This window comes from Pongo pygmaeus, chromosome 10, assembly GCF_028885625.2.
Source record: "Pongo pygmaeus isolate AG05252 chromosome 10, NHGRI_mPonPyg2-v2.0_pri, whole genome shotgun sequence".
Lineage (NCBI taxonomy): Eukaryota > Metazoa > Chordata > Mammalia > Primates > Hominidae > Pongo > Pongo pygmaeus.
The window spans coordinates 22404246-22428374 of NC_072383.2; the positions used below are offsets into that span (position 1 = coordinate 22404246).

The window sequence follows — 24129 nt, forward strand, 5'->3', positions numbered from 1 at the left end:
GGTGCAGCACACCACCATGGCTCATGTATTCATATGTAACAAACCTGCACGTTGTGCACATGTACCCTAGAACTTAAAGTAAAATAATAAAATAAAAATCAAAAAGAAATATAAACATCAAAAGATTTTTTTAAAAAAAAAGGGATCTGAAGGAAATGAAGACCACAGCAGGAAGAGAATTTTAAAAAGAAACCAAAAAAGAGAAAGCTGTAAATAGTATCCTCAGACATAAGGATGGATATTACATCAATAAGACAAAAGCAGGATGCTATAAAAGAAGATTCAGAAAGCATGATCTCTTGAAAATTAAAAATAGGATTGCAAAAGTTAGTTTTTTTTATGGAAAAGTTGGTAGATTAAGTTTAGGAAATTTCTAAGGAGTTAAAGAATTAAAGAGATTAAAAAATAGTGACAATATATATAAATAAATACAAGATTAATAAAAGCATTTTGGGGGAGGAAAGCAGAGAAAATGGAGAGGAGACAAATATCAAGGAAAAATTCAAAAGTACTTTTCGGAACTAAATAACACAAATTTATATATTAAAAGATACACTGAGTTTCCAGCCTAGTCAATAAAAAAAGATCCACACCAAAGCATATCAGCATGAATTTAAATATATCAGGAATACAGAAAAGATCCTAAGGACTTCTACAGAGAGGTTTTAAACAATGAAATATAAAAAATCAAAAACTGCTTTTCTTTTAGCCACCTTAGTGGTTAGAATACAGTGAAATAATGCCTTTATAATTCTGAATAAAAATAATGTGTTTAGAACTGTGCTCAGAAACAAAAGATCTCAGTCTTTCATGTGTCCATTCTCAGGAAGCTACTGCAGTATATGTTCCATCAAAATAAGGATGTAAATCAAGAAAACTAGAACAGTATTTTTTAAATGGAAGAATGATGGGAGTATTTCTCAATATGAAAGCGAAAGGATAAATACAACTACGTAGCAATCCTAGAAAGCAATCAGTTTGGAGAAAAGCAGAAGGTCAAAGGCTATAGGAGAAAGACTTCCATGAGAATGGGCAGTGAGAGGGGAAGTTGGAAATAAGAAGAAAATATTATCATATGAAGAGTGGTCGTATCATATTTTATCATTCTCTGAGACAATTTGCAAACCTAAAACTGAACAATCAAAAAAGAGGCAAATGTTAATTAGAAGAAAAACAAAAGGTTAAATAAGAAAGGAAAATACTCATTGCATATTACTCAGTTCAATAGTAATCAGCATTTAGGTTGTCATAAAATCATGCCATTCATCAGAAATTAATAAAGCTATCAAAGTACCGGGACTACAAGACATAGAAGGCAACTGGAAGGGATTCCTGTTGATCCAACATGGGATAATTTTAATATGAAAAAGACAAAGGAAATCAAAATACATATAAAGTATATTTCAAAAAAAATGAAAAAGAAAAATCATATATCTTGCCTTTCATTTAAAACTACCTCAAGGTAATCAAATAGTTAACAAGAGATGTTCTCTTTCATTGAAGAATTTCAACTAATAAATGACAAATGAATGACAGAATTAGACTAGCACTATTTTTCAACCCCTAATAAAAAGGATTTCAGGCAGTTATCGTCAAAAGATTGCTAAAACCAGTAAATGAAAGGCTGACAGAGAACTCAGAATGAACAACTTGCCTGCTATCTGAACCCACTGATCATTTTTAACCTCATAAAAGATATTATGTACCCCTTGATATAATGCAACAGGAAATAAACAGCATCACGTGAGACATATTCTTACCAAAACAATGGAAGCCGAATCATATCAAGACTCTAGACCAAACTACAAGTATAGAGGAAATGCAAATGAGAAAGGAACATGTTAAATGCTACCACACGTATGCCATCAGCAAAATCCAGGATGTGGGAAATTCTACACAACAAATGCCCCCACTTTTTAAGTATCAATAATGAGAAAAATAAAGGACAGAAAATTGTAAATTAAAGAGTCACACAGAGCAACCAAATGCAATCTTGTTTAGATTATGAATCCAACAAACCAGTTAAATTTTTTTTGTAGACAACTGGAAAGCGTGAATGCTGAATGAATTATTTATTTATATTAAGGAATTCCCATAAATTGTATGTTTAGATGGGATAATGGTTTTATAGCTATGTTCTATAAAATGTCCTTATCTTTTATAACACTAAAAAATGTAGAGTTAAAATTATGTGATCTCTAGGATTTGTTTTAAATAATACAGTGGGAGGTGTGAGGAAAGTAGGTAGAAATATAGAGTGAGCAAGATAGATCATTTGTTGATAATTGTTCTAATTTTATATACATTTGAAAGTTCCCACAAGAAACACTTTAAAATGTAAATAGAAAAAAAGATGTACACCTAATATTGATATAATTCAAAAAATGTATTAAACTATTTTAGGATAGTGGTAGAGAAGAAAAGTGAGGAGAGCTGAATCTTCATCCTCTAATATGGGATATCAACATATAAAATGTAAATTTAATAAATCAAGAGTGTCCAGAGAAGTAAATATTTTTGAAATGTAGAAACAGCTAAAATAATTAAAGAAATGTAGAAACAGCTAAAATAGTTAAAACTGAGTGCCTGTGGAGAGCAAAATTTATGGGTGGGCAGAATTAAGGCAAGGAACTACTGTGTTTATTATTAGTCTTCTAATACCATTTGAACACATACAAATTTGATAAAATGTAAAAAACATTTTTAAAATGATATATAAAACATCTTTTACTTTTAAAATTTGATAGGAAGAAACCCATTAATACATATTACGAATTATATCCTAATCTGACACTCATGTTTATCTTCAATCTCTTCTCATTTGTTCCCTTTATTTATGTCTTTGTCAAAGCATGTTATGATTATGAATATGACTTGGAGTCATTTACTTCTCTAACTCCTCAGCAACCACCCTGGTCTAAGGCCTCATCATCTCACTGACATCGTCTCCTGATAGATTTCCTGTTTTTACTCTTGCCACCCTCTAATTCATTCCACAAATATCCCAGGATATTTCTTTATATATTTTGTAATATTCAAATAATAATAATAATAATATAATAAATAATTTTACAATTATTTTGTAATATTCAAAGAATATAAGCGACTTGCTTAAGGTGAAAGAGCTACTCAAGGATATTACAAAATAATTGTAAAATTTCTGTGTAAGAATGAATGGAAAAAGTCATCCAAAAACTACTTGACTATATATACCTATGGATCTCTATCTAAGTGCTGAAAAATGAATTTTTTTATTCATTTGGTTATGTAGCAGTTGTTCATTCTAATTTTGTTTTGTTCCCTGTCATATCTCTGTTACCTAGAATAATCCCTACCACAGAGTAGGGCTTCCATTACTCTTATGCTTTTAAATCTCCCCTCACCTCATTGTAAATGACTTTTGATTTCTCTTTTATGCCCTTTTTATACACCTTCCCCTTATATCTCCATTTATTCCTGAAGCTTTATGGGATTCAGCCATTGAGGTCACTTGGGTTTAGATATACCAAAAGTCTGTGATTTCTCTGTTTGCATATATGCACATTTGTTGTTATCCTTACCCCTTTCTATCAGTTCCTTACCATAACATACACTTAATTCTTGGAAATTCACTCATGTCTTACAAAGATGGCAAATTCAAATTTCTGCTGTGTATGACACACCATTAACTGCACAAGGACACTATGTATTTGCTACGTTAATATTTACTGATGAGTTAATGTAATAATGACCCATCTGCTTCTGCTGCCTGTGAGGTACTTTCTATGTGTAGGGATGGAAATTAATGACAGAGGCTCTCTGAGCTGCCTGATGTCAGAGCTGAGAAAGGTGTGAGGGGTATATAAGAGCTGGATTACTAGTTAGCAAATGAGGGGGTAAATATTCCAGTGGATGCAAGCTTGGACTCTTTTCTTGAAGCTTTCTTTCTATCAGAGGCATTTGCTGATATTCCTGACATTGAAACATTAAAAGGTAAAGAATTTCCTATTTCTGGGAAAGTTTTATTTATTTAGAGAAATGCACACTTGGTGTTAAACTCATGGTTTATTTCAAAGAAAGGCTAAAGGGAAAATGTATTACAATATAAATGTTCAGATTGCTTAGAGAAGGAAATTGGGAAAGTAAAAATCTCGAAATTACTTGAAAAGTGGACAGTATTAAGGGACTATATCAACAAAAATTTTGATCCTTGTAAATTTCGTTTTGAAAAGATGTGTCTTTTAAAAACTAGGCTCTAATTTAAAATTACATCAATTAGAACTGTAAGAAATCTCTTGATTTCAGTGCTGGATTATTCTTTGCAGAAAATTTGAGAAGCAATGTGCATCCTGAAGCTGCAAGTATTTCTCATCGTGCTCTCTGTTGCATTAAACCATCTGAAAGCTACACCCATTGAAAGGTTGGTAACTTTAAAATCCTGTTTCTTTTGTAAAGTGTGGAAAAATTAGAATTAAATACTGTCAAATAACTAACAGCCTTAGATTTCTGACCATATCATGCTTAAGAACAGTACCTTCAGCTATTCCATTGTTCCTTGAATTCTGTGTTCTTTAAAGAATAACACCAGTGGCAAATAAATACCTTTGATGGAACTTCTGACAGACAAGAATGGATAACTCCAGTTTTGTCAAGAAATATACTCTTGGAACTTAGAGGGGCAAAGCCAGAACATGAAGCAGGAAAAAAATCAAAAAGTAGTAATTTCTCCTATATTAACCTGATAGCGAAACAAACCAAAGAAACTTAACTAAAGCATACATTTTTATACCAAGTGGATTCTTTGTGTATATATTACTTAGATTTTTGTTTTCCTCAAATGTCTTTGGAAATGTTAAAAACTTTTACATCTTGTGGAAATGAAAATGTATAGAAATAATCAGGAGCAAATTAATGTTTTTAAGAAATGAAACCTAAAAGAACTAGTTAAAAAGCCATTTGCTGTTCGGGAATTTATTCTGTATTGTTAGCTAGCTATTTTGTGAGTGAAATAGATTTATAAAAAGTTATTCTTCATATTATTTCTAAGCTGCTATAAACTTAATACTTTTTAAAATTACTTTCAATAGGTAGCATGTATGTCAGGATTTCCTGGGAAGGCTTTTATGAAAGGTTTCACGTCATTTAAATGGTAATTAAGGACATCTAAAAACTATGTCACGTAAAACTCTTAAGAGTAGTTACAATTTTCAAACCGAAACTTTAAAACTGTAATTCTCCATTTATTTAAAGGGTTATTAAGTTCAAATATGTGCATAAGTCATAAATAACATAGTGAGGATTTGTTTGTGCCTAAATCAGTTTTGCTCCATATAGTCTTATGGGACTGAACTTACACACTCTTTAACACCAAAGAGAATTAAGTTTACCTTTGTAAAGAGTGTGCATTGTCATATTGTAACTCTTCTCATTGGAATGATTGTCATCTTGTCTTTGTTTTCCTTCGAGGTAGTTTTTCTTGGAAGCCCATAGCAATATGCAAAGATTTCTACAGCACCTCCGTATAATAAATAGCAAGAATCATTATCAGATGCTTTTTGTCATTTCAAGGCTTATTTAGTTTACAGGGTGTTCTTCTCAGAACTGACTGTAATTTTCTATTTGCTTTTTCTTGGATAAAAATAACTTTTAAAATGACATGAAATTTCTGATAAGCAGAATAACTGAACGATGACAGGAAAATCAGTAGTATTTCCTAGCATATCTGTTTATATCTGATACTTTCTTTCAATAGATATAGAAATTTACTAAGCACTTTTACCCTCTCTTTTTTTATTTTATTTTGAGACAGGGTCTCTCTCTCTCTCTCCCTCTCTCTCTCTCTCTCTCTCTCTGTCACCTAGGCTGCTGGAGCACAGTGGGACAATCATGGCTCACTGTAGCCTTGACCTTCTGGGCTCAGGTGATCCTCCCACCTCAGCCTCCCAAGTAACTGGGACCACAGGCACCTGCCACCATACCCAGCTAATTGTTTTATCTTTATTTCATAGGGAAAGGGTCTCCCTATGTTGCCCAGGCTGGTGTCAAACTCCTGGGCTCAAGCCTTCCTCCTGCCTCAGTCTTCCAAAGTTCTGGGATTATAAGAGCAAGCTACTGAACCTAGCCCATTATGTTTTTATAGATGTTTGTTTATTATGAGAGAAACTTCACTTAGAAGTAGAGTAATATGTAATATAATATTACTTATTATACAATTATTTTGATGTTAGTCTCACAATCTTTAACTTTGAATTATTAGAAATCTTGTAAAACATTCTTCAAATTGCCTTTTAATGTGTTGCCTGAAATGAGTATGTTTGTAAATTTGTTAAAAGGAGTATGATTTATCATGCTATTTAACAGAGATGTTAAATCATGTACTATTCTACATATCTCACAGAAAGCTAGGAAAATCTATGTGGAAAATGTGTCAAATTTGAAACTCTTTTTTAAAAATAAAACTAACATTATTCAATGTCATTATCCTCACAAAATTTAATCATCTCATTTGAGATTTTTTCAATTTGTAAATGTATGAAATAGGGTAAAAGGATCACATACTTTCCCACCAACTTTTTTACACTCCCTTGTAAATATCTGCCTGGCAGGTAATCAAAGGATAGTTAAAAATATAATTACATAGATGCCAAGATGTAATCACTAGGATCTCCCTGCAGGAGCTCACATACTTCCACAGATGAATGTTAAGAGCTGAGAGCAGGGACTCACTTTAAAGCCATTTTGAAAACTCTGGAGAGACAATTTAAAAGAGAGGCAATTTAAGAGTTATACTTTGGCTTATTGTCATCTCTGTTTAAACTCTCTTAAAGTCAAGAATTTCCATGTGTGTATGTGCCTGTAAGTGGTCAACAGCTTTAATGTTTGTTACTAGCTCGTATGTTACCTGTCCAGGTAGTCAATGAGAAAAAAATGCCTGAAACCAGGGAGGTAATGCCTTTTATTAACCATTCCAGACATCTTTTTCCATCCTAAAGTTTGCTTTCAATAGAATCTTATATATGCTGAATAGTATATTTAGATGAAAAGTATTTTTTAGAAAAGCAATTTCACAAATATGATAAAAACATAAATGCTTTTACTATTTCTTGTAAGTGGAATGATGGCCCATCTAGCTAACTCAAATAAGGTAACATTTTATTTAGAACAATTTTAAATTATATTATTGACCTTCTAACCAATTATCAAAATACCACTCAGAATTTAGCATATAAAGTATTTCACACTCTGCTTCAGTCATATGCTAAACATATCTTGGAACAGATATTACCTTTGAACCTTCTCAATTTGACCCATAATTTTCCTTTATTACTTTTTTTGAGATGTTTGTACCAAATTCCAATTTTTACTGTTTTTCAAGAAGAGTTAGTATTTTAGAATTCAATGTAAATGTATGAAATTACTGGTTCAATCCTTAAAGCACTAAATCACTCTTTTGAAATGTACATTGGTCATATTTACGGTACCTTCAAAAATAAATAATTGAACAGATAGTGTGAATGAGATTGATATAGATTAAATAATTAGATCCCAAAGTGGTTTCCTTTGCCCAGATAATTTGTTCAAAAATTTGTCAGCATACACTTACATTCAAGAAGTATCCAGTTCACCTAATGCTGTAAGAAGTTTTCCGTACTTAGGAAGAAATATGGGAGTAAAATTTAAAAAACAAACAGTTTCACATGAGATTATTAAATATTTACTCTTAGGCTATCTCTACTTACAGATAGAGATAATGAACTACTCCCCACACAAGGTAAACACAATGAGATAAATCCATTGCATTTGAGTCCCAGATTATGCATATCCACTGGCTCCTGGACATTGAGTTTTTAGCCCTATAACTATTTCATTTTCCATTCACCTTAAGTTTCACCAATATTTTGATTTCTATGGAGCTGAAAACTAAGACATTTCTGTAACTTTCATGATAATCAGCAAAGAGGAAGCAATGTTATTATTCTGCATCCATTTCCGATATCGTTTTGAAAGCACATTGAAACAAAAGGCTGTCAAAAAAATGGAGTTGGTATACAAATAAATGTTTTCAATAAAAACATAAGTTAAAATTAAATGAATTATTTAATGTGTGGTTATGATTTCTGAGTTTATAAGTATTATTATGCATTTCTTCCAGGTGGCTAGAAAAAAATGTGATGAATATTAATGCCGTTGACATAAAAATCTTTTGGTTTTAACATTTAACCTAGTCTTATCATTAAAATTCTTGAAAGCATAAGATCCAAGCAGGAAAATGTATTTATGCTAAAAGTAATTCAACTCTCACATTGCAATAGAGTACTTGAACAGGTGAGAGATTTGATTCTTTTTGAGACTTTATGATATTCTCTTTTTTTGACATACTTTTTATGACATTCTTTTTTATTTTATTATATTTCAGTTTATTGTGGTAAGAACAAAGCATGATATCTACCCTTTTAACAAATTTTTAAGCATGCAATACATTGTTCTGGATTATGTGCAAAATGTTGGGCAGCAGATCTCTAGAGCTTAGTCATCTTGCTTGACTGAAGCTTTATGCCCAATGGTTAGTAACTCCCTATTTCCCCCTCTCCCTTGCCCCTGATAACCACCATTCCACTCTTTAATTCATGAATTTAACTATTTTAAATACTTCATATACATGGAACCAAGTGGTATTTATCTTTCTATGACTAGCTTCTTTCACTCAACCTAATGTCCTCAAGGTTAATCCATGTGTTGCATATTGCAGAATTCCCTTATGACATTTCTTGCATAACACTCCTGATTCAATTATCTCAAGGAACTTAAAGACTAAGTAATGCTGCTTTATTCTTATTGGAAAGATGTAGAAATAATTATTTTTAAATTTCTTCATATTTCAGATTACATATAAATTTTACATTCTAAATTCTTTTTATATATTAAAAAATAAATTCTTCAAGATTTTTTAAAATGTAAGACAAAGACACTGTTATTTTGATTATATGTAATGTATTCTGAATTTCCAAAGGAAGACTTTTAACTGAGAAATGCAACATTGACTGTAATGAAAGATGTTATATGATTTTAAGTTGTCATTTCAAGGTGTGAAAAAAAAAAATCTCAGTCATCTAGGTGTTTGCAAAGCCAAACACTGAGTTACTTATGTGAAAATTGTTTCTTTAGTTTTCATCAATACAAGATAGTTGATGTCACATGGCTGGATCCAGCTAAAATTCCAAGGCTCTAACTTTTCACATTTGTTCCATGTTACCAGTCATCAGGTGGAAAAGCGGAAATGCAACACTGCCACGTGTGCAACGCAGCGCCTGGCAAATTTTTTAGTTCGTTCCAGCAACAACTTTGGCGCCATTCTCTCATCTACCAACGTGGGATCCAATACATATGGCAAGAGGAATGCAGTAGAGGTTTTAAAGAGAGAGCCGCTGAATTAGTTCCCCCTTTAGAGGACAATGTAACTCTATAGTTATTGTTTTATGTTCTAGTGATTTCCTGTATAATTTAACAGTGCCCTTTTCATCTCCAGTGTCAACATATGGTCTGTGTATCCGATGTTTGTTGCTAGGACATATACCTTCTCAAAAGATTGTTTTATATGTAGTACTAACTAAGGTCCCATAATAAAAAGACAGTGTCTTTTAAAATGAAATGTTTTTGCTATAGATTTTTATTTTAAAACATAAAAAAGTCATTTTGGGACCTATGTCTCAGTGGCACAGGTTTAAGAACAAAGGAGAAAATGGTAGTTTGAATCTCAGTAAATTGTAAACAGCTAATAATAAAATTATTATTCTCGACATTAGAAAATCAGTAACTGGACCGGGTGCGGTGGCTCACGCCTGTAATCCCAGCACTTTGGGAGGCCGAGGCGGGCAGATCACAAGGTCAGGAGTTTGAGACCAGCCTGACCAACATGGTGAAACCTGTCTCTACTAAAAATACAAAAATTAGCTGGGCGTGGCGTCACACGCCTGTAATCCCAGCTACTCAGGAGGCTGAGGCAGGAGAATTGCTTGAACCCAGGAGGCGGAGGTTGCAGTGAGCCAAGATTGCGCCACTGCACTCCAGCCTGGGTGGCAAAGCGAGACTCCATCTCAAAAAAAAGAAAGAAAATTAGTAATTGTAAGTACCCCTGATAAGCAAACTAGAAATTGTCAGTACCCCTGTTAAGCAATTCCTTTTTGCAGTAGATTTCTGAAATGATAGGATGCTGTTTTAAAAACAAAGAAATAAAATCCTGCTTCTGACTCAGTCAAAATATTTTTTAAAGTCTATTGTTTGTTGTGCTTGCTGGTACTAAGAGGCTGTTTAAAAGTATAAAACCGCTTTCTGTCCGTGAGGGTTTCATTGTGTGTTAGCAGCAGTGAGCTTCTATTAAATGTATGTGCCCTTTGTTCTGTTTAAGTGGCTTTCAGCAAACCTCAGTCATATTCTTACGCAGGGTATTGCAAAACAACTTGTGTTCTATTAATCGTGTCTTCAATTAAAAGACCACAGACTTCTGGAAACTCTTTGCTGTATAAGAATTATTTCCTTTGTTTAACAAATTGGACATTTCTGGCAGAGGTTATGTGTATGATACACTTTTTTTGATAGCAGGTGCAATGTTGGACAGGAGATGAAATGCTTTGCTTTGAGTCAGATTCTTATAGAATATCTGCCTTTCCCTGACTTTGAGTTAGGTAGCTTTGGAACTAGCATTAATTCAGATAAACTGCCATCATGCTGCGTTATGCCATTTCTAAAGACACTCAACTTTTACTTTTAAAAAAATAGAAAAAATAAGCATTTCAATCTAAATGGAAATTTGACTCATTGACTTACACTTCTACATTAAAATTTCCCTTTATTAAGTGTGCCTTAGGTTACCAAATTGTAGAGGCTTTTGTTGGTGGCGGTAAGTGCTAGTGGTAGTGAGGGTATAGAGGCAGGGAAATATATTTATAAGAAATTTTATGTCATGAATTACCTATTGAAATAAATAGGTGAATATATAAATTTATATTTGTGATGCTCAATTGTTGGTCCTTCTTTCAAAGTGGACTCAAACCCAACATTTCAAATTGAATAAGGTAAAATTAAATTATAATCTCTCAAAGTTATTTGAAAAATTTCCCACAATAGTCTGCAGTTTTATTGCGTATCACACCTATATATGATATAAATATATATAACGAAATATGTAATTTATAATATGTCAATTTATAATATCAACATTATATTTAGGCTTATAAATATTACATATATTAATTTGTTATTTAACATTATAATTTATTTCAACTCCCCCATCTGTTTTTCTAGTGTTAACAAAATTTTAATGAGGGCATATGTTGTTCAAGGACATTGCCTATGGTAGCATACAATTCCCAGGAATTAAATAAGAAGAATTATGAATAGTAACCCAACAACCTCTGGTGCTAGGGATTAAAACATAGAGTGACTCTATAGCACAAAGATTATTATATGGATACAGTAGATATTAATCGTAGATTTTATTCTGAAGTTTATTCATTCAATTTCTTATGAAAGTGAAACATTTAAACAAATTCAGCATTATTTCCTTAGTTAAGTTGGTATTTGCAGCTCAGTAAGGAATCAAATACGTAAAGATTGAGAATACCTTACTGCCAGGGAGCTTACTGAGTGTATTCTCTGGTTTCTCACAACTACTTTGTGAAAAAAAATAATGAGAATAACTAAATTATTGTAATTGGAGGTACCAACAGTAAAATTTTGGTGACTACTTTTATCTTAACCTTTCTCATTCTGTCTAGGTACATGAAATCATAGGTACCCTTGAGTAACCTGAGTGAGTTAGGCTTCCAAGTGCTAGAATGGGTAGCTAGGCAACCATGAGCAGGGAAGAGAGGGCCTCCCCAACCCAACCCACACCCCCATGCCCCCACTCCCCCAGCACCCAACCAAGAATTATCAGGCAACTATCAGCTGATGGTCAAGTGCTTGTTAAATTGTCTCTCTAAAATAATAACTGGTCATAGCCAGTACCAGGGAAAGGTAGACTCCCAATAGGTAGAAAACACCTGAAACTGATGATCAGCAGCTTCCAGATAAGATCTCAGAAGTTGGGTGAGTGGGCTTAAGTATGTACACTAAGAGACAAAATGACAGAGTTTAACTGGTATATGATCCCAAAAATAAGTGCAACAAAAACAAAAATAAATAAATGAGATGTAATTAAACTAAAAAGCTTCTGCACAGCAGGAGAAATAATAAACAGAGTAAACAGACAACCCACAGAATCAGAGAAAATATTTGCAAACTACACATCCGATAAAGAACTAGTATCCAGAATCTAAAAGGAACTCGAACAAATCACCAAGAAAAAAATAAATAATCCCATTGAAAAGTGGGCAAAGGACATGAATAGACATTTACTTAAAAAAAGATATACAAATGGCCAACAAACATGAAAAAAATACTCAACATCGCTAATCATCAGGGAAATGCAAATCAAAACCACAATGAGATACTACCTTACTCCTGCAAGAATGTCCATTACTAAAAAGTCAAAAAACAGGCCAGGCGTGGTGGCTCACAGCTGTAATCCCGGCACTTTGGGAGGCTGAGGCAGGCAGATCATGAGGTCAGGAGATGGAGACCATTCTGACCAACATAGTGAAATCCCATCTCTACTAAAATACAAAAAATTAGCCGGGCATGGTGGCGTGTGCCTGTAGTCCCAGCTACTTGGGAGGCTGAGGCAAGAGAATCGCTTGAACCCGGGAGGCAGAGGTTGCAGTGAGCCAAGATCACGCCACTGCACTCCAGCCTGGCTACAGTGCGAGACTCCGTCTCAAAAAGAAAAAAAAGAAAAAAGTAGAAAAACAATAGATATTGGTGTAAATGTGGGGAAAAAGGAATGCTTACACAATGCTAGTGAGAATGTAAATTAGTACAACCTCTATGGAAAAGAATATGGAGATTCCTTAAAGAGCTAAAAGTACATCTATAATTTGATACAGTAATCCCAGTATTGAGTATCTAACCAAAGGAAGAGAAGTCATTATATGAAAAACACACTTGCACACATATGTTTATAGCAGTACAATTCACAGTTGCAAAGGTGTGAAGCCAACCTAAGTGCCCATCAACTAATGAGTGGATAAAGAAAATATGGTATGTACCCACTATGGGATACTACTCAGCCATTAGAAGGAATGAAATAATGTCTTTTGCAGCAACTTGGATGGAGCTGGAGACCATTATTCTAAGTGAAGTAGCACAGGAGTGAAAAACCAAAAACTGTATGTTCTCACTTACAAGGGGGAGCTAAGCTATGAGTTATGCAAAGGCACACAGAGTGATATAATGGACTTTAGAGATTCAGAAGGGGGAGGGTGAGAGGGGGCCAGGAATAAATCAATCAGATATAATGTACGCTTCTTGGGTGACAGGTACACTAAAATGTTAGAATTCACCACTATATAATTCATCGGTGTAACAAAAACCACTTGTACCCCAAAAGCTATTGAAATAAAGAAATGATAATAAATTTTTAAGAAAGAAAATGGCTGGTGCGATGGTTCACACCTGTAATCCCAGCACTTTGGGAGGCCGAGGTGGGCGGATCACGAGGTCAGGAGTTCAAGACAAGCCTGGACAACATAGTGAAACCTCGTCTCTACAAAAATACAAAAATTAGCCGGGCATGATGGCAGAAGCCTCTAATCCCAGATACTTGGGGGGCTGAGACGGGAGAGTCGCTTGAACCCGGGAGGCAGAGGTTGCAGTGAGCCAAGATCATGCCACTACACTCCAGCCTGGGTGACAGAAGAAACTCTGTCTCAAAAAAAAAAAAAAAGAAAGAAAGAAAAAAAGAAACTAAAAAAGTTAGAAAATGAGCTGACTTATCTAAGATCACACAGTTAGGATGGATTCAGGATTGAAACTCAGCTATATTGACTCTGAAGTCCAGACAATTTCTCTACATCATGTCCAAATAAAAATATTTTTCTTTTACTCCCACTTTGCACTATGTTTTATTAAATGTCAGACCATGCCAAATCGGTTTGTCTTGAAACTGGACACACAGGTCAGGCAAAAGAAGAATGGGACTAAAATAGTTATTCACCTTGTCTGATATTGAGAATAACAATCTTTACCCTACCCATTATGAGATACTTTTGCTTTGTTTTATTTTGTTTTTTAAGGTTTTAACTGGAAGAAAGTTAAAAAAAATTCAATACACTTATTAAATATTTTCAACACTGAAAGATTGCTGGTAGTACATCTTTTTCTTCTTACAAAATCCAAATGGGATTGTCCTATTTTCTTTGTTCTGTATACAACTAAGAAAATTTTCTTTTATGGTTCAATAAAACCTTTGCCAACTAAATAGACCCACATCCTATAGCTGGTCCCTCAACGTCCTCCCTATGGAATTTTGGTCTATATTTTCATCTGCCTCATTACTGCTTCCCTTGTGCATTAACCATCCCATATCCCACACTCACCTGCCTCCACGTTCTTGCTTATACAACTTGCTGCCTTGAAATATCCTTTCCTCACCTCTGGGATCTACACTGTACCCTGGTTCTGCTCAAAGACCACACTGTCCATGGGGCCTACCATGATTCTTTCCGTCATACATAGATAAGAGTCTTACACAGATAAGAGTCTATGTAAATACAGGTTCTGAATTTACATAGACATTCCCTCAGTCACTGAACATGTTTAGTGAGCTTATTTTTATATTTGATATGATATTAGTGGTTGGAATTTTGAGACCACCTAGAAGAAGTTCACAGGTTCTACCTTATTTTTTGGTTATGTATGCACAAGTGTTATTTCCCCATCCAGCCTGTAAACTAACTAGGTGAAGGATGTATGAGTCATCTCTATAATCCCCACAACATTTAAGCCCATTATGTGCCTATAACAGATGTGCAATACATATTGGTTGAATACATTTACTCTAGGAATAATGAAAAAACAAACAAATTATTTTAATATAAATTTATAATTTAATACAGTGTGATTAAGTTGATAGAGTGTGGCATCTTATACTCCCTTTGTAAAACAGGGATAGTAATATCTATCTTGTATAGTTTTCTTGAAGATTAGAAATAAAATATGCAAAGTATCTGGTATATCATTAATGTCCAATCAGTGATAACTGATTTAACAATGATAACTACACAAACCAAAGAACAGTATGGTATTACAGTGGGTACTTTTTAAATTCATTTTATTAAGAATTTTAAAAGAGACAGAGAAGAAAAAAAAGTCAGTCACAAAACCGGGTACAAAACAATGCAGAGAAAGCTTCAAAGATGAACAAAAAGGGAAATAGAATAATGAAATTAATCTACCCAAATCCTAAATGAGATTTGCACAAGTAGATACCTTCCCTGCTCCAATAACAAAATAACACAAAGAAACTTGTACTGCACAATCACATCTAGAATTACAAAATGTTTAAAGAACCATAAAGATACTGGCTCTGAAAATCCACCACTTCTCTGTGGGAACATTCCTTATGGTATTTAGAACAAAGGTTATCATCAGTAAGAAGTGGCACACAAACCCTTAAAAGGATATCGCAGACAATACAGAAACAGCATATCTGGTAAGTTTATCAGGGTTGTAAGGAGATTAGTAGAACAAGAAGAAATTCTAAAATTCTAAAAAGATATAATTTAAGTAGTTAGAAATCTTACCACATAGATAACAAACTGCATTAATAAACACTTTAAAAATTGAAATCATGGATAGGCATTATAAAAAGAAAAATTAAATATATCAAAAAAAGTGTCCACTTAGTTTTGTTGTTGTTGTTGTTGTTTTTGTGTGTGTGTGTTTTTGAGATGGAGTCTCGCTGTGTCGCCCAGGCTGGAGTGCCGTGGCGTGATCTCGGCTCACTTCAAGCTCCGCCTCCCAGGTTCACGCCATTCTCCTGCCTCAGCCTCCCAAGTAGCTGTGACTACAGGCACCCGCCACCATGCCTGGCTAATTTTTTGTACTTTTAGTAGAGACGGGGTTTCACTGTGTTAGCCAGGATGGTCTCAATCTCCTGACCTCGTGATCCGTCCGTCTCAGCCTCCCAAAGTGCTGGGATTATAGGCATGAGCCACCACGCCCGGCCAGATTTTTTTCAAAAACTCTTTTTTACCTTCATGGACATAATGCCCTGATTATCATATAAATATATAAATATGAAACCTCTGGAATTGAAATGCTGAAAATTTAGTATAAGTTTACATGAAAGCTAGGAGACTGGTCCCACATACAGCTGTAACTGTTATAAAACTCTGTTCTGGTTTCTGATCACTCACTTCTTTGTATTGACTCCATGCCTGCACTTTGGTAAATACAAACAACCTGATCAAGCAAGAGATCTTGAGCAGAAACTCTGTCCAGAATTTATTCCATAACCTTCTATAATTTGAAATTCATTCTTGTGCATAATAAGTGCTTTTTAGTTGAAGAATCTCTCATTAAAAGACAAATCCTTCTTGAAATAAAAACTCTCATCAACATCAACTAACAGTTGAAGTTAGATAACAGCTGGTTAAGAGCAAAGCCCTAACAGAACAGGATAGGCACCTTAAGCAAGAACATTAGTAGAGGACTGGTAGGGGTAAACTGTAAGGAAAGCAAAATGGAAAAAGAGCAAAAGAGAAGGGCATGAAGGAGTCCTATTACCGTACAATGTATCTGGTTGGGCTTTGAGACTCATATACATTTGCAATCACTTTTCTTCAAACAGCTGGGTGTGATAAGGATTTAAAGCATCTATTCCACTCTGGTTTTGAAATCCTAATATGTTAACCTGGAGGATGAGTAGAGGAGGCTGGCATGACAAGACAGGGAAAGGAGCAAGACAACAGAAACAGATTTGTTTTTCTGAAGCTTCATCAGCCTTCTGAAAACATATTTGATCCTTACGAGGTGCTTAGAAACCATATTTTTCCAGAACCCCTCCTGCAGAAAAGCCACTGGAAAATGAAAGAGGATATGAACCAGAACCAAGCCCTTGGGGTACCCAGATATTCAAACTCAGTTTTCAGAGCTTTATTTGATTTTAAGTTTATGATTATTATCTGGCTATGCCAAAAGATATTGTCTAAGTTTTTTCAACTTTCATATTGAAGTAAAATTTAAAATGTAAAGAATGTCCTGCTGTGATGCTGAAGAGCAAAAAGTCAATAGGACACTGAAAGATACTATAGTAGGGTCATTGGTGCAATGAGAAAGACAGGATTTTTGGAATCAGGCAGACCTTTGTTAGGATACTCTTTTTTAAAACTCTGAATACATTTCTTGGCTTATTTTTGCTTCAGTTTTCTTATTTATATATTTAAAAAAACAATATCTGACTTGCAAAGATATGAGGATGAAATAATGTATAAAAAGCCTTTAGCATGTAACAATCCCTAGTGATATGGTAGGGCTGTGTCCCCACCAAAATCTCATCTTGAATTGTAGCTCCCATAATCCCCACATATTGCGGGAGGGGCCAGGTGGGAGGTAATTGAATCATGGAGGTGGGTTATTCCCATACTGTTCTCATGATAGTGAATAAGTCTCACAAGATCTGATGGTTTTATAAAGGGCAATTACCCTGCACTTCTCTCTTGCCTTTTGCCATGTAAGACGTGTGTTTGCTTCTCCTTCACCTTCTGCCATGATTGTGTGGCCTCCCCAGCCATGTGGAACTGTGAGTCCATTAAATCTCTTTTCTTTATAAATTACCCAGTCTCAGGTATTTCTTCACAGCAGTATGAAAATGGACTAAAGCAGTAAATTGGTACCGGGATTAGCGGGGCGCTGCTGTAAAGATACCTAAAAATGTGGAAGCAACTTTGGAACTGGATAACAAGCAGAGGTTGGAATAGTTTGGAGGGTGGAAGAGAAGACAGGAAAATGTGAGAATGTTTGGAACTTCCTAGAGACTTGCAGGGCTTTGGAGACAGGAAAATGTTGGAAAGTTTGGAACTTCCTAGAGACTTGTTGAATGGCTTTGATCAAAACACTGATAGTGATATGGACAATGAAGTCCAGGCTGAGGCGGTCTTAGATGGAGATGAGGAACTTCTTGGAAACTAGAGCAAAGGTGACTCTTGCTACGCTTTAGCAAAGAGACTGCTGGCTTTTTGCCCCTGCCCTAGAGAATTTTGAACTTGAGAGAGATGATTTAGGGTATCTGGTGGAAAAAATTTCTAAGCAGCAAAGCATTCAAGAGGTGACAGAGCATAAAAGTTTGGAAAACTTGCAGCCTGACATTGCAGTAGAAAAGAAAAACCCATTTTCTGGGGACAAATTCAAGCCAGCTGCAGAAATTTGCATAAGTAACAAGAAGCCAAATGCTAATCACCAAGATGATGGAGAAAATGTCTCCAGGACATGTCAGAGACCTTCACAGCAGCCCCTCCCATCCCAGGCCCTGAGGCCTAGGGAGGAAAAATGATTTCCTGGGCCAGGTCCAGGGCCTTCCTGCTGTGTACACCCTTGGAACTTGGTGCCGTACATCCCAGGCACTCCAATCGTGGCTAAAAAGGGCCAAGGTACAGCTCAAGCTGTGGCTTCAGAGGATGCAAGCTCCAAGCCTTGGCAGCTTCCATATGGTATTGACCCTATGGGTGCACAGAAGTCAAGAATTGAGGTTTGGGAACATCCAGCTAGATTTTAGAAGATGTGTGGAAACACCTGGATGTCCAGGCAGAGGTTTGTTATAAGGGCAGGGCCCTCATGGACCCCTGCTAGGGCAGTGCAGAAGGGACATGCGGGGTTGGAGCCCCCCCACAGAGTCCCCAGTGGGATACTGCCTAGTGGACCTGTGAGAAGAGGGCCACTGTCCTCCAGACCCCAGAATGGTAGATCCACTGACAGCTTGCACCGTGCACCTGGAAAAGCCACAGGTGTGCAACACCAGCCCATAAAATCAGCCAGGAGGAGCACTGTATCCTACAAAACCACAGAGGTGAAGATGCCCAAGGCCATGGAAGCCCACCTCTTGCATCAGCACGACCTGTATGTGAGACATGGAGTCAAAGGAGATCATTTTGGAATGTTAAGGTTTAATGACTGCCCATTGGATTTTGGACTTATGTCGGGCCTGTAGCCCCTTTGTTTTGGCCAATTTCTCCCATTTGGAATGGGTATATTTACCCAATGCCTGTACCCCTACTGTATCTAGGAAGTAACTTGCTTTTGATTTTGCAGGCTCATAGACAAAAGGGATTTGCCTTGTCTCAGATAAGACTTTGGACTTGAACTTTTGAGTTAATGCTGAAATGAGTTAAGACTTTGGGGGACTGTTGGAAGGGCACACTGTGTTTTGAAATGTGAGGACACAAGATTTGGGAAGGACCGGGGGCAGAATGATATGATTTGGCTGTGTCTCCACCGAAATCTCATTTTGAATTGTAGCTCCCATAATCCCCATGTGTCATGGAAGGGACCCAGTGGGAGGTAATTGAATCATGGGGGCGGTTTTTCCCATGCTGTTCTTGTGATAGTGACATTTCACAAGATCTGATGATTGTATAAAGGGCAGTTCCTTTGTACTTTTCTCTTGCCTGCCGCCACGTAAGATGTCCTTTGCTCCTCCTTCTTCTGCCATGATTGTGAGGCCTCCCCAGCCATGTGGAACTATGAGTCTCTTAAACCTCTTTTTATTTATAAATTGCCCAGCCTTGAGTATTTCTTTATAACATATGAAAATGGACTAATACATCTAGCAATACAACACTAATTTTTAACTGTAATCATTACTAAAATTCTAGGGTACTGTGGCATTGACCAAAGCATGAAGTATTAAAAAATATTATGCCACTTCACTACTTTCATATATGGCCCTTTCTTGATTCTAAGACTTCTGAAAAAAAATTAAGAAAATATGTAAGCCCACAGGTTAAGATATTTAGGAGATTCTAATAGCTGCCACTGGTAAAATGCTGCAAGTGTAGGATTTGTCTTCCAGAGTATATGCAAACATAGACCTAGACCCTTTTGTACCTCATCATTGTAAATACCATAATACAGCAATCCAATGGATGCTTAAATGTGACTATTTTTAAGACATAATGTACTGAGCCTCTTCAATAGCTTTAAAATCTCACACATCTGTAGTTCACGTTGCCCTGTCAATATATGCGAGTTTAGGAGCTGAATAACCTAAAATGGGTAATGTACTACTTTACAACCAAATATGAGTTAGGGTCACTGTGACCAGTAATCTGAGGTAAATTGTTTTTTCATCTATAATAAAGGAAGGCATCAAGATATCAATTTACTTGTCAAAAATAGTTATAATTATTACAGGTAACTTGTACTATATGTTTGTATCTGGAAATTAGCCTCTGCAAAGTTTATGTTATTACCACCTACATGTTTTTCTTTCTCATTTTTCTTAGAAATATATATTTAAAACTTAATTTAGTCTGTAGAAATACCCATAAATATGGCCAAAATGTCATGCAGATAAGACTTATTAACAAGCTAAGATCCAGATACAGATAAGACTTATTAAGTCTTATCCAATGCAGATAAGACTTATTCACAAGCTAAGATCTTAAGTTAACAAATGATCAGTGTCCCAACTGGAAACCAGAAACTCAAAATACAGTCTAACCTCTGCACTCTTCCGTATCCATATGAAGAACTTATTTTTTCATGTTAATGGAACAAAATAAATTATAGCAAAATCAAAGATTTTTTGACATGACATTATAGTTCATATTGAATTTAGATATTAGCCTGACCAATGAGTCCCATCTAGCATGGATTTCAACACCAAGATTTACAGCATAAACAGTAGGCACACACATACAAATCACAAATGGCCTAAGTGCCACTAAAAAATGAAGAAAAAAAATCATGCAACCACAGAGATACAAGAAAGAAAATGAATAGGAAAAATAAACTATCTGGTTTCTTCTTCAAAATAAAATGCTTCCTATGGGTTTTTTATTATATAATTCTATTATATTACTAATTATATAATTATAGTATATTACTAATATACTTTTATGTTAAAATTAAATTACTTTTAATGGCAAAAAGACACAATTACTTTTGCACTAGCCTAATACTTACATACTGCTTCTTCATTTTAAAATGCAAATAAATGTATACTGTTACACTAGATCACCATGTTATATTCCTATAAAAATAGATGGAATCACACATAGCTACTATCAAAAATGTGTAATTTGTAAGATAAAAATGTTGGTGAACTATGTTCACATTACCAACTATTTACTGCTAGAGTTTTATAGAAAATTTTAAATCACAGAAAGATATTTGTAGTGTCAGGAGGCATCTGACCATATGGCCAAACTTAAATAAACTTATATAGATTTGAGTTTCTAAATTACTGTTGCATACTTTATTTTACTCAACAAACATTGTCACATGGACCTTGAACAGTGTCTAATGTCCACAAAAAGGAAAAGAATGTAAACCTGTGAAAGATAGCCTTTTAAAAATCTGAAATACAAATATATTTATAGTTAAAATAATGATAAGGTTTGTAAAATGAGGTGCAGGAGGTTGTGGAAGAATGAAGATACTGTTTTCTTGTCCCTCAACTTCTAAATCCCCCCAACAACATTTCCCAGTCTACATTTTCCTATTTTTTTTGTTCCTGTCTTGCAAACATTTACATCATATACTGTACTTGGATGACATTTTGGAACACCCAAACTGCTACTGAAACAGTGGAATTGATACTAACTTTTAAACCCAAATAACAGCAATATTTCTGATGCTTTGGTGATTGCCAAGGGGCCATCTTGGTAGATCTCTTAGGCTTCCTAGAATGGACTCAAATAGGAGATATCTAAGTCTTCTTTTGCTGAATCCTAAAAAGATTAGATATCCACATAGCATATAAAAAATGAGATAAATTATGTAAAGTCCCTCTTAGCCTGAAATGTTATAAATTTCAATAACTGGTAGCTCCTGCTGCTAGACAAATTCACTGAAAAGTTTTCAGCCTTCAGCTCTGTCTTGTCCTTGTTCTGCCTCTAAGTAGCTGTATTAAGTAACCCCTAAGCCATTTTCTATTTTCTGTCCTCATTTCAAAGGTGGGACATGTCTTTGAACACTTATTTGTTTTCTGTCTTACAAGAAATAACTATTTTGAGAGATTTAAAATGTATAAATTTCTGAAATTTTCCATGTAAAAGTAACAAAATATTATAGCAAAATCAAAGATTTTTCTGACATTATAGTTCATACTGAATTTAGATATTAAACAGCCCTACCAATGAGTCCCATTTAGCATGGATTTTAACACCAAGATTTACAGCATTATTGTAAGTGATGAATTCTCCTTTAAAAATACCCATTTATAGAGGAGCCCAAATTTGATTCAAATGCTTTGACTGTCCTTATCAATTTCAATCTCATGGAGCTGATGACACGCCTCTGAAACAAAATCTATTGTATGATTCATGAAGTTGTCTGTTAGTTAAATGGCAAAATATATATATAAGCTGAAAAACTAGTAACAGCGTGCTGAAGTGGAAGGAGAGTTGCAGGAAGGAAAAATTATAATCCTGGTGTCTTTCTGAGCATAATGTATTATTGAAAACTACTCAAAAGTTGCAATAATGTACTGTTGTACTCCCAAGCAATATTTACATTTGAAAAGGATAGTAAGTGCAGGTACCTTGAACAAATGGGATTTATGTGGTGATATCAGAAAAGAAGCTAGTTCTTCCTCCACTGCCTATCAAATTCATTTTATAGGGCCATTTTTTTTAAATTCTGCTGACACTAACTGTAATCTCAAACAGGCTGCACTACTTTCCGTTGACATTCAAAAGAAAAAAAAAGCAAAACACCCTCTGGTCACTTTTTGTTCCCCCAAAAGGCACAGTTCTGGATTAATATGTCTAGTTCACTTTGCACTTTACATAAACCAAATCTCCTTCCCTCCCACTACATCAGGTGCAAAGCCTACATTTGAGAAAGAGGGTCTAGGTTATTTCTCTATTTTTCATCCTAGTTTCTCTCCTTCTGCCTTCCTTTTTCTCCCACAATTGAACAAAGCTGCTCTATCTCCTCTAGAGTTGAAACTTAAAGGGGAAGAGCTAATGAAGGAAGAAACGTCTTCCTTGATTCCTTTGCCCAAGGCAGTATTTAAAACCCTCTTTCTCTTAAGGCCACTTTCTTGGATTCTTTGGAGATTCCACCCCTCATTCATGATCTGACACCTGCGTATCTTTGGCGGGGGAAATGCGTCTCCTCTGACTACTCACATACAATTTCTCCCTGCAGCTTTAGATATTCAACATACAATTTTAGCCTCTTTCTACTAAACTCTCATCACCACTCCAATATGATCCAATCATTCTAGATGTAAGATCCCCAAACTAGCTCTGGGTAACCCATCGCTGGCTGGGGTGAAGCTCCTTTTCAAATATAACCCTCTTTTCAATTCACCTCCTGGCAGGTGGATCCAGCCACAGCCTTTTGCCTTTTAGACTTCTTAAATTTCGTAAGTATGAATTGGACACCAGTCCCCTGTGTCTCCCAAACTGCAGAGGACAAATATAAAGCACTCTGAGCAAACTTAAAGTCATGCTCACTAGGCTTAAATCAGAAGAAAGAATAGCTTACCTCCCTCTAACAGAAGTGAAAGTGGGACACACAGCACAACTCTCTCTACAGAAACGACTTTTATTCTTATCTGTACCCTTTGATCTCTAGTGCACCTCTCTACCTCTACAACCTGTTACACATGCTAGCAGTGAGAGTTTTCATAAAACCTGTTCTTGTACATTTCTTTTACAAGTTCCCTAGGTGGTCTAAAACAGGTTCTCCAAACCAAGGTATATGAATATTTAGAATGCGTAAAATTTTCCAAGGGGTACATGAACATGAATAGTTTCAAGAGAAGTCACTTTCAGTTCTTCATTTTCCATGTAGACCCTTTTGAAAAGCCAGCCTCTTCTGAAAGTGTGTCTTAAGTTTAGTCATCATGCTAGTCCTTCTTTCCCAACCCTTGACCCCTGCATAATTTCCTTTTCAAATATTACAAAAGGAAGGACTTATCTCTCACCTATTCTAAATCTTACTATGGCAATTTCATCCTCCTCTCCTATTATCAAATAATTCATACCTCCTGGGGCAGAATCACATGAGACCATATTTCTCTAAGTCTCTTGTTTAGCACTG

General features: G+C 35.2%; 2 protein-coding genes across 3 annotated transcripts in view; one reads left to right on the top strand and one right to left on the bottom strand.

The window, feature by feature from the left end:
- Nucleotides 1-24129, bottom strand: part of SLCO1A2 (solute carrier organic anion transporter family member 1A2) — a 150809-nt gene that overhangs the window by 122140 nt on the left and 4540 nt on the right. The gene's annotated exons all lie outside the window — the stretch shown is intronic.
- Nucleotides 4320-9413, top strand: IAPP (islet amyloid polypeptide). Its single transcript, XM_054442086.1, has 2 exons — nt 4320-4399; nt 9236-9413. The coding sequence occupies exons 1-2, from the start codon at nt 4320-4322 to the stop codon at nt 9411-9413; spliced, it is 258 nt and encodes an 85-aa protein (XP_054298061.1).

Bases quoted from the DNA above. Each gene is read 5' to 3' on its own strand.
- IAPP (XM_054442086.1), top strand. From the start codon at position 4,320: ATGTGCATCCTGAAGCTGCAAGTATTTCTCATCGTGCTCTCTGTTGCA. The intron at 4,400-9,235 runs GTTGGTAACTTT...CCATGTTACCAG, and splicing joins AAAGCTACACCCATTGAAAG to TCATCAGGTGGAAAAGCGGA.